General features: G+C 44.1%; 1 protein-coding gene across 1 annotated transcript in view; it reads right to left on the reverse strand.

Moving 5' to 3' along the window:
• CADPS2 (calcium dependent secretion activator 2) overlaps positions 1-12,067 on the reverse strand; it is a 474,548-nt gene that overhangs the window by 305,973 nt on the left and 156,508 nt on the right. Inside the window, exon 6 of the mRNA XM_054988125.1 lies at positions 11,634-11,755. Within this exon, the coding sequence (XP_054844100.1) occupies positions 11,634-11,755 (122 nt within the window). The remainder of the gene's footprint in view (positions 1-11,633; positions 11,756-12,067) is intronic.

The raw sequence follows: 12,067 nt of genomic DNA on the forward strand, positions 1-12,067 counted from the left end.
TGAACCCATACAAGGATAGCTGTTGCTTCCAGTCTTCCCATTCTGTCTAAAGAATAGAGCGATATGAAGCTCCCTCTCTTATTTTCTCCAATTAAGGTGGCTTTACCAATTTTTCTTATGTGCAATCTAAAAACATCTTAGCATAGTAAGCTTTTCAATGATTTGTAAATTCTGTCTGGTACTATTTCTGTCTCTGTGTTTATTTATTTGTTTTTATTTACATCATTTATATTCTGCCTTTCTTACTGAGACTCAAGTTGGATTGCATAGTGTGGGATTAGTACAATCTGTGGCAAGGACAAGGGCAGGCATTTCCATACAGTGTCAAGAACATTTCCATAAACAATGTCATAGGGTAAATGGATACAAGTTTACAAAGATATAGTATTAGCAGGGATCCAATATGGGGTTGAAGAATTGCTGAAACATAACATAATCAATTCTAGGACTTCCATTAAACAACATGAAGCAGAGGTAGTATATAGGAGTACATATTTAAAGCAACAGATAATATGTAAGGCAACATAACGGTGAAATCTATGGTTCATAACTCATTAACGAAACATCTGGGACCCCTTTCCTACAATATTGCCCTCTTAGCAGAGAAAAAGGCCTTTCAGTTTTGCATTGTTTGTGGAAAGCCAGAGCATGGGGGGGGGGGTCTCCTGACCTCCTCAGGCAGGCCATTCCATAGAGTAGGGGCCACCACAGAGAAAGCCCATGTACGGGCTGCTGTTGATTTCGTCCATGTACAAAGCTGGCACCTGCAAGAGACCCTGTTCAGATGAGCGAAGCTGCCATGGAGGGACACAGGGAGAGAAGCGGTCCCATAGGTATGCTGGACCAAGGCCGTGAAGAGCTTTGTATGTAATAACCAATACCTTGAACTGAGCATAGTAACTGATAGGTAGCCAATGGAGTGACTGCAGAATGGGAGTGATGTTCAGGCTCCTGCTCGCTCATGGTAATAGTCAAGCCACAGCATTTTGCACGAATTGCAGCCTCCTAGTTAACTTCGATGGGAGACCAATGTAGAGTGCATTACAATAGTCAAGTTTTGATGTTACCATAGTATGAATCTAGGTGGCCAGGTTGGCTGTAAGAAGCCATTTTCCAGGCTAGAGTGAGATTGTGGTAAGCATTTTTTGCAGCTGCCTTAACTTGTTTTTCTAGTATTAGTGCTGAATCCAGTATAACCCCTAGGCTCTTGCATATTCATAACAAATATTATGGGCAACAGTTTCATGAAGCAACAAATCAAAGTGCTTGACTCTACTTGATATGATTCCAAAAGTCACAGAATACATAAACAAGTGAAAATAAACTTTCATATTAATCAAACTGAATGCCTCAAAGAATGGCAAAGACAAAACAAATTTAGACGGTCTAGCAATCGTTTCAGGTAGGTAGCTATGCTGGGCTGCAGTAGAACAGCAGGATTTGATATCAGTGGCACCTCAGAGATCAACAAGATGTTAATATTATAATATTAATATTATAAGCTTTCGAGAGTCAAAACTCCTTTCTTCAAATACTGTATCTGAAGAAGGGAGCTTTGACTTTCGAAAGCTTATATCTTGAAAATCTTGTTGGTGTCTAATATGCTATCAGACTCAAATCCTGCTCTTTCTAGCTACTGTTTATCCAAAGACTGACAGAAAAACTCGCAAGGCTTTTTCTCTATTGGATATAATAATAATAATATTTGTTGGTTTTCTTTGCTTAAATAAAAAAATAAAAAACAAATCGAAATGCTTGACTCAGCTTCCATAAGCAATGGTGAGTTCCTTCTCTTGCCTCCTCAATATATGTCTGTCAATCTCTCTCTGCTCTGCTATGATGAGAAGTTAATAGAAACCCATCAGGTTCAGTGGGGCACATTTTACTTTACACGCCTCCTTTCCTTTCTTTTTTCCTTCTTAATTTCCAGACAGAACCTTTATTGGCATGACCGTAACAGTGTCAAAAACAAGTGGAGCCTGTTAATTGTTAAACATTCTAAACACACTTCTCCTCTTGTATACACAGTAAAGGAAGTTTGCCACCATCTCAGTGACTTCAACCTTAGTTGAGGTTAAAAGACTCACTATCTTACTCTCAACAGATTTGCCCTCCATCTTAATTTTATGTTTCTCAAAATGTATGAGAGGAGATCAAGGGAGTCTTTGTCCAAGGGTCCACGGTAGCTATGAGTAGCCCTGGCTGAAGGAAGAAGGAGTGATACCAGAAGAATTACAGGGTACACGACAAGATAACAAAAAGAACCATTGTGATATTCAGCGCTTCCCAAATAAAGACAAGGTAAAAAATTGGATATTAAAAATATTGTAAAAGTGTATTAACTGTTTACATCAATGCAAAAATACAACAATTTCAGTCCAGTATCAAAACGTAACATTATGTATCGTAAGCAAACACTCCCAATTCAGGATCAAGGGATAATTAATGAAAACTTATGAGTAGAATTAATCACAGTCTGCGTAGTGTTGTGAGATGCAGCTTCCATTTGACTCCCACATTTCAGCATTTCAGTCCCTTCTTCAGTAAACTGACAGAGCATCAAACATACAATTGAGATACATTGGATATTATTGAATCTGAGAAAAACATCAGAATTCAGTTTGGGTGGAATGTGCTCTGCTGCGATGCTGGTCCCCTTCCTTCACTTTGGTTCTGGAGGGATTCCATTCCTCTACTTCAGTTTGGTTCTATTGGGCTTTTTCTGGGCTGAGATCAGCTTGCATTTGGGAGTGTACCTTGGCCACAGCAGCCTTGCCCCAGTGTGTTTCTGCAATGGGAGTCAGCTTTGACTTTTTTCTCGTAGGAAACAATGGAGTGGCTTTGGTAAAATTCGGCCATTGTTTTCTAGGGGAAAATCACTGTGGGAGCTCTCTGGTATGCTGGAGAGGTCATTTAACAACCAAACTTTACCACATTTGGTGGGTACCTACTCCTGACTGTTCACTAAAGACCCCCCAAGTTTCATGAAGATTGGATCCTGGAGACCAATTTTATGGGCGCCCTCCAAAAGGTACCCTCACCCATTCTCCATTATTCCCTATGGAGAAAATATCTGGGGACTGTCCAGGGGCTGGGAATGGCATTTTTCATGCAAATTCCATCAATTTTTCAAGGAACCTACTCCTGACAGTCCTCTAAAGACCCCCCCCCCCAAGGTTCAAGAAGAATGGACCTCAGGGGCCAATTCTATGAGCCCCAGAAGAAGATGCAGACTTTGATTTATTTACTCATGTTATCTTTTGATACAGGAATGTAATTGTTGTATTTTTGTATTGATATAAATAATTAACACACTTCTTGTCTTTATTTGGGAAGTGCTGTATATCGCAGTGGTTCTTATTTTTGTTATCTTGAAGGGAAAAGGAGGCAGGTTGTAAACTGGGGCTCACAATGGGAAAAAACAAGTATTGAAATATATTCACTGTCTTCTGATTTATTTCCAGTTTCAGTTCAAAGTGTTAGCTTTCACCTATAAAACACAAAATGGTCAAGGAACAGATTATCTAAATAACTACCTCCTCTAGTACAAAGACCTTGTGATGGAACCCTTCCTTTTTCTGTTCTGGTGTCCCAGCTACAAAACCACCTTCACAGAAATGTTGACCCTTTGAGACATCAGACAGGGTTCCGTCCTGCTTGCCTAAGCTTTTAATTAGATTTTACTGCACCCACTACTATTTTTCTTTATATTTGCTGTTGCTTAAGGAATTTTAGTCATGTTACTGGCATATTTTGAATATATTTAAATTATTTATTGCTATGTTTTATGCTCTTATTCTTGTTTTATTTGTAAACTGCAAACAGGCTATTTTATAGTAAAAAAAGCCAGGGTATAAATCTCTAAATAAATAATGCAGTGGTACTCATATTATTCCGCTGTATCACAAAGGTCTGAACATTAAGAATAAACATTACTCAGACATGAGCCATTCAGGCAATAATACAGCAAGACTAGAATTTCATAGACAAACATGCTTGCCAACAGAGGATCTTTCTATCCACAAGCATTCCCAGGCAAGGGAAAGGTGTGATCTCTTGAGTATAATGAACGCAGATTTCACAGAGGCATTTATACATTTCAGACAGGAAGCAAGGAATGCATATCTGTGGAAAAGCAAAACAGATTTAACATGTTCTATATCCAGGTAAAAGAAACCATGTGACCCTCAGTCATTCCAAAATGTGACATTAAGTTGATGAATATGAAAACACCCCCTTAGAAAAGGATGGCTCCCCAGCACGACTGTATTAAATTATGATGCAACACATATATTCACTACATTCCACTAATTCGGAGGGGGGGGAATGCATGAAAAGGAATGGGCATGACTCCTCCTTGATCTTATAAAGTGCTTCCACACCCTGGTACAAATTAATTAAACACGATCACTCTAGAGCTGCTTATTTAGTTAATACCTTGAAACACATACTCAGAGTATCATTTACCTTTTTACATTTCCAAACAGTGCCTACGGCAGTTTTGGATGGCTGCTTCAACCAAATCCCGCTGGTTCATCATGTTTGCATATGCAGCTCTAAAGAAATTGAGGCTCTACCCCACTATATCCTCGCCTATTCACTGTATTGCACTTCTAGAATTAAATTTCTGGCAGCAATTTTGGACAGTTTAAAGCAATACTCAGAGGTTGAGAAAATTTCCATATTGAGGTAGAAGTGTCTTAAATCTCTCTATTTGCGGTTGCAGCAAGAAAGATAAGAGCAACTACGGCAACTAGTGGGGAACTAGATAGATAATTTTTTATCATATGGTTTTAGGATAAACAGAGCCCTGTGGTGCAAAGTGGTAAGCTACAGTACTGCAGCCCAAGCTCTGCTCACGACCTGAGTTCGATCCTGGCGGAAGCTGGGTTCAAATAGCTGGCTCAAGGTTGATTCAACCTTCCATCCTTCCAAGGTTGGTAAAACGAGTACCTGTTTTCCTGGGGGGTAAAGTGTAGATGAATGGGGAAGGCAATGGCAAACCACCCCATAAAAAAAAAGGTCTGCCAAGAAAATGTCATGATGTGACGTCCCCCCATGGGTCAGTAATGACTCGGTGCTTGCATATACCTTTACCTTTTTTTAGGATATTATTTGCTGTAATTGTATTGTTATTTTGTAGCTCTTGGAGTTTATGGAGTCATTATCAACTTATATTTTATTTGTTAATTGTAAATTTGCTATGGCCAATAGCTAACTGCAATAAACTACTACTACTGCTACTACTGCTGCTGCTGCTGCTGCTACTACTACTACTACGTGCTTCCACCTCCTCAATGTTATGGGAAGAGGAGCAGATTTCTGGCAGAGTTCCTGAATAAGTTCTACAAAGCCTTGAATGATAGGAAATGCTATAGAGGTAGTGTTAGTGGCATAGAGATGCTTCAGGATATTGTCCTTCAGCTTGGGCTGAGAAGAAGAAACATCAATTTCAAGCGCATTAGCCATCATCTACATGTATTCAGAGTATATTTTAAAGTCCTCTGTTGGGGAGCTGTCTGGATTACCCACATCATCTGGTGACAGATTGGATGCAAAATTGGCACTGTGCTCGGATCTGATGACTTCCACCACCAAACTGGAGCCAGATAAATGGTCAGAAAGATAGGATGGTAGAGATGGCATCCTTGAAAATGGTTTAGGGTGTAAGGTCTTCCTCAGATCCAAGACGGTGTGCAGGGAGGAGATGTGAGATCAATAAATGTCTCCCCAAACTGGGGGTGGGCAGCAGGAATAAAAACAGGTTTTACTTACCATAACTGTTGTTCATCTAGGTCTTCCGTGCAGGCACACATGGGACTGCGCACGCGCAGGCCTGCCGATACCGGAGATTTTTATAGCTCAAAGCCACTAGGGGGCGCTTCCGCCTCTCAGCGCGCATGCGCGGCCGCTTTCCCGCCGAAACGGCTCCTTAAGAGGCGGAGCGCCCCACACATACCCTCAGTTCCTCTTTCGCCACCCCCTGCAAGGTAAGTACCAAGAGAGTCAGCGGGGAAGGAGGGAGGGCATGTGTGCCTGCACGGAAGACCTAGATGAACAACAGTTATGGTAAGTAAAACCTGTTTTTCATCTACGGTCTTCCTGTGCAGTCCCACATGGGAAGATTACAAAGCTAAATACCTGGGTGGAGGTGACGCCAAAGCATCACTCAAAGATGGAGTGCAGAACTGCTGTGCCCACCGAGGAGAGGCAAAAGAAAACACAGGGAGACGTAAATATGGTAAACCAACAAATTCAACTTTATAACCAAACTGGATAATAGACAGAACCCAAACGTCAGAACAAATTGAAGATCATGCATTCAAGAAAGCACTAAGCCTGTCCCCAAACGTGGGGTCAGGTCCCTGTGATAGTCAGAATTGCTTATGCAATTGGTCCTGGTCCTTGGCCTGATGCTGCTGGGAGCCAGGCTTGGGACGTTGGCCCTGCCTCCGTCTAGGGAAGGCGGTTTGCGGGCTCTGGTAGCTCCTGCGAGGCTGGTAAGCATACCCTTGATATGGCTGGTAGCGGTGTTGCTTGCCACGCTGAAAGGAACGATAGTAGGGACGAGAAGACTGCTGCGAAGTTTGGTGCAGAACCCCATACGAGCGGGCTGTCAGACGGTCGGTCCTCTTCTTAGACAGGAATTCGTCAGTCTTTTCCGAAAATAGGGTGGTGCCCTCGAAAGGTAAGTCCTCAACCCTGTTCCTCGTCTCCACAGGAAGGGCAGTTGTGCGAAGCCAAGCATATCTGCGCAAAACAACGGACGACAGAAGCGACCTGGCTGAAGTATCTCCCATACTCCTACCAGCATTAATCTGGTGGCGGGATAAGCGGACCGCTTCCTCTTGTATAACCCGAAGTAAGGTGCATTGGTCTTCGGGAACTTTTGGAAGAAAAGATGCCACTTTCTTCCATAAGAAGAGTTGGTATGCCGCCATCATCGCGGTATAATTTGCCACCTTGATGCCAAATGTCGCCGAAGTGTACAACTTCCTGCCGATGGCATCAATCTTTCTGCTGTCCTTATCAGACGGAGCTGACATAGAACCTTGGCGAGGCCGAGCTTGCATCTCCTCCGTGACAAGTGAAGACGGAGGAGGATGGACCGCCAGGAATGGGTGAGCATCGTCCTTGGTCCTATAAAGGCTCTCAACTTTATGATTGGTGGCCGTAGCAGACGCAAGACGAGACTGCAGCTTCTTCCAGAGGTCAGCAAAACCTTCTATAAGGGGAAAGGCAACTTAGACTCAGTGGAAGTCACTTCAAGGTCCAAGGCTTTAGCCATTCTCTGGAGCAGTTCATTATAGGCCCGAAAATCATCGGTAGGCGAAGCCTCATCAGATGGTCCAATCTCTCTTTCAGGTGACTCCGACAAAGGAGAATCACTGTATCGGGCCCGGATCTGAGGAGACATCACCTCCGCCGGGTGGCGGGATGGATCATAACCAGCATCGGAACCGACACGAAATGAGGGAGACAATGAAGCACCTCTGTAAAGCCGGTCAGAGCAGTACGAGCAATCTCTACTAAAATAGCGAGGAACAGGTTCGTCCCGACGTCGACTCTCCCTAGATCGGCTCCGATAGGACCGAGGTGAGCCCCGATGGTCAGAGTGACGGGTAGACCGACTCCGCCGACTCCTAACCGAATGAATCGAGCTCGATTCATAAGAAGCCGATCGAGGCCGACCCGATGGTGTAGGGGGCTTCTCAAGAAGTATGACATCATCCTCCTGAGTCTCCCGGTCTGGAGGAGGCTTAGACAACAGACGATCAGCCACTGCAGCACCCTTCTGGGCAGTGGTGGGGTTGATCAGAACCGACGGGGTAGTAGCAATCAGGCTCTCCAAAACTGCCTTATCGTGTTTGTCAGAGCGCTTATGCTTTTTCTTTTTTTCTCAGGACCGGAGCCCACCTTCGAACTTACAATCGGGTCCGAAGTAGTCGGATCCGAAGAGGCCGGAGGAGCCGGAGGGGTAGACCTCGAAACCGAAGGGGTCGAACTTCTACGGACTCCATGAACCGGGGAAGCCCGAGCAGCCGAAGAGGTCGAAGGAGGTCGACTTCCAGCAGGTCTCGGAACCGAGACGATCGGTTCCGACGAACTCCGAACCGACCGGCTGGGAGACGGTTGAGAGCGAGGAGTCCTGGAACCCGGAGCCTCCGAAGGAGGATGAGACGGTGCAGACGGAGCAGATGAAGATTTCAGCGGGGGAACTTCGACAGACATCACGCGCTGCCAGAGGGAGGCATGCAAGCGATCCGCCCACTCCGCCCTGGCCTTAGAGGTAAACGCGCGGCAATGTTTGCACGCTTGAGTGTTGTGCGTTTCCCCAAGGCAGTATAAACACACAGAGTGACCATCCGACCTTGTCATCTTGCGATTGCAGGTCTCACAACGTTTGAACAAGGCCGTCTCAGACATCGCGAATGAAGAAAGCTATAAACCTCAACGATCGGCGGCGAAAGAGAAACTGAGGGTATGTGTGGGGCGCTCCGCCTCTTAAGGAGCCGTTTCGGCGGGAAAGCGGCCGCGCATGCGCGCTGAGAGGCGGGAGCGCCCCCTAGTGGCTTTGAGCTATAAAAATCTCCGGTATCGGCAGGCCTGCGCGTGCGCAGTCCCATGTGGGACTGCACAGGAAGACCGTAGATGAACACGGAGGATGGTAGCAATGGCTGTATCTACTCAGCTCCCTATTCAACTAATGGTGATGATGGTGGTATTGAGGTGGAGTATGAAGCACTGGATGGGCTCCAACTTCGGATCCAGACAAAACTGGTGAAGCTGCCTATGTTTAATTTTACTCCTTTTTTTGTTGCAGGATCCAAGGAAGCTGCATTAGGCAGAATGGGAATCGGAGACCTCAGAGACTGAGCAGTCAGAACCAGTGGACACTGAGACATAACAGAACGGACAGGTGAAAGGCTGACCAAAATGGAAAGTTCTTGACATTGGGACTGTTGCCAGTTCCAATTCAAAGTCACGTTTGATGGAACTGTACGAGTGGAGCCATGGTAAGGATCGATCAGATTCATTGTTGGGCCCAAAGAGCCTGCGGCAGGGCTGTTGCGTTTTCCCTTGCGCTCTACTGGGGCAGAGTGCTTTGCTGCCTAGTCTGGACTCAATATGGCTTTCTCCCACAGAAGAGCTTTCAGTCTTATAACTTCACCCCCTCTCATCTTAGGAGTAAATAGCTGGCAAAATTTACAGAGGGAAACATGGCCTTCACCAAGACAGAGAAGGCAGAGAGAATGGCCATTGGTCTTGGTCATTTTAGTTCTGCATTTGTCACACATTAAAAACAGCCTTGTCAGCTATGGCAGAGAGTAAGAAAAAGAGCCACGAGCAGCGGACAGTCAACATTCAAACAATTCTTTTCTCATAGGAAAGAGAGAAGGAAATTGCTGAGGCAATTTACTTCAGAGCAGAAGGAGAAACATCCTATACTTGCGGCAGTGAAGAACGAACTGAGGGAAAGGGGGCACCGCCTCCTTGGATCATGTGACAGGTTCAGTGGGAAAACCAGCCTGGCATGTGATCTGAGGGGGAGGGATGCCCCATCATCTACTCTTAGAGCTTGAGAATCCAATTCCAAGTGCCCAGCCTGCACAAGCACAGTCCCAATGTGTGCCTGCACTAAAGACTGATGATGAACTACTACAGAACTATGGTCAACATTCCAAAACATACAGCTCTTCTCTTTGTCCATCCACCCAATCAGCAGAACATCTCCCTTCCATCCATGATTTCCTTCTCTGCCATCACTCACATCTCTTTTGCTACTTGTAACCCATCTGTTTTCTTTCTTTGTATGCATCTTTCTCTGTCTCTCTCTCTCACTCTCACATTCCCTTGGCTCCTGCCTCTTACCTCCCCCCCCCATCACATATGTACTGTTTAGTTTGACATGTCATCATCATCATGACCACGGAAATACACAATAAGACTATTTTGCAATCTGATCCACACTTCTTGGTTGTGGCTACCATTTTTTCTTTGGGCACTGGACACTTTTTAAGTATCGAGCTGACCACTACTGCATAATGCTTACAAAGACTGTTCATAAATACTCCACAAAACCCTGAATTCTACAATGGCCACAACTGTTAACAAGTTTGCATCCCAGCCATATATACTTAGACATCATTTGCCACCCACTGCTTTTTCAATATCCCCTTTTCATAGAACCATAGAATCACAGGGTTGGAAGGTACCTCTAGGGTCATCTAGTCCAACCCCTTTTGGAAGCTGCTAAGTGACATTTTAAAATTCAGCTGTTTGCTATTTTCCTAATGCTGTTCTCCAGTTATATCAGTGGACCAAGCTGTGACTTTTGCTTTCCATGTGCAGTAGCCATTAAACCAGAAGGAATCACTAGACCACAAACACCACTCATCTTAAACAGAGAGAAAGCTATTTTTGTAGCCCCTGCAGCAAGTTTCATCCCACAGCTGTTTTATAACAAAAAGGAACAAAATTATCTTTACATGTTTCTAGTTCTACCTAATGGAATTTTTAGGTGACCTTTGAACCAGTGCTCACTTTATGGCTGTTGCTTAGAGAGCTCAATGACTATCATCCTCAAAACCTGTTTTTCATAGGACACGTTATGGAGCAGGAAAAACTCTCAGCAACCTATCTGAACACACACTTACAAAAAATCCTCAATGACAATTTTAACAAAAGAGAAAAGAATGTAAAGTAAATGCACAACACACAAGTCAATCAAATTCACCAAATAATACTTATCTTCCCATGTGCCAGTCTGGTTAGTTCAAACTAAAGGTGGCATGGTGTTCTCCTCTGGAGCCTTTTTACTGCCTGCCTCCTTCAAAATTAACTAGAATATGCACTGATTCTCCTGTGGCAGGGATAAGAGATAATGCATGTAACCAGGGATTTTTTCCAGCTGGAACGCGGTGGAACGGAACGGAACCTCTTGAAAATGGTCACATGGCCGGTGGCCCCGTCCCCTGATCTCCAGATGTAGGGGAATTTAGATTCCCCTCTGTCTGGAGATCAGAGGGCGGGGCCACCGGCCATGTGACCATTTTCGCCTAGGGTGATTTAAACTTTTAAAAAACTCCTCCCTTGTTCCAGCTGACCCAAAGTGATGTCATCGTGCGGTCCTGAGTTTCACCACTGAGTTCCACCACCTCTTTTCCCATTAAAAAAGCCCTGCATATAACCCCTTCCCCTTGGGGTAATGTGTAGTGTACCAAGAAACTACTTCGCAGTTCTCTTGCTTTTGTTACAGTTCTCCTAAAAGCCATTTTCCTTTATGGTTTTCTGTAGTGTTTCTAGCCCTCATGGTTACAAAGGAAGTCTGAAAACAAAAATAGAAATATGTAGCAAAATAGTGCATGTTTCCTGCTCACAGACTCCAAATGCATGTACCCAGAGAATCTGAATAAGGTTGTATCCCAGGTAAAAGTAAGAGTTCTAATTAAAAATAACTGGCAGGAGAATGGAGCACAACTAGTGTCCATGGAAAAATTACTGTTAACTAAATTTTTCACATGTGCAAAGTGCAAACTTGTACCCCCAAATTTAATATGCATTTCTGATACAGTTTTCAGAGTCCAATGGAACATGCATTTTCATGGAAAACATCGTTGCACAAAGCTTACTGTGGTCTGGATGCTTCTGCCTGGTCTGTCTGGAGTTTCTCCCCTCCTTCCACTTCCATTGTGCAGTAAACAATGCGGTTGGGAGTGAGTGACTTTAAACCTTGAACTTCCATTATAATGATCTAAACAAGAGTAAAAGGGAAAAGGGCGCAGCAAACATGTATCAAGAGCATAGAACATATTATTCTATATACTTGCTATAGTATTAGCACTGAAATGATCAGAACATGGAACTTGCCCAACTTTGTAAAGGTTCTCTGTTATTTTTCCCCGTTTTACGTGACAGATAACTCACCCTGCTCCTTGCAATTTAGCAATGTATTCTACAAGTTTTTACCATTGCATTCTTCTGCACAGCACTAAAGTTTAGCTGAAGTGACGCCACCATTTTCTGTGAAAGATCCTCCACCAGTGTCACCTTCCAGTACTGCTGC

This window comes from Eublepharis macularius, chromosome 9, assembly GCF_028583425.1.
Source record: "Eublepharis macularius isolate TG4126 chromosome 9, MPM_Emac_v1.0, whole genome shotgun sequence".
Lineage (NCBI taxonomy): Eukaryota > Metazoa > Chordata > Lepidosauria > Squamata > Eublepharidae > Eublepharis > Eublepharis macularius.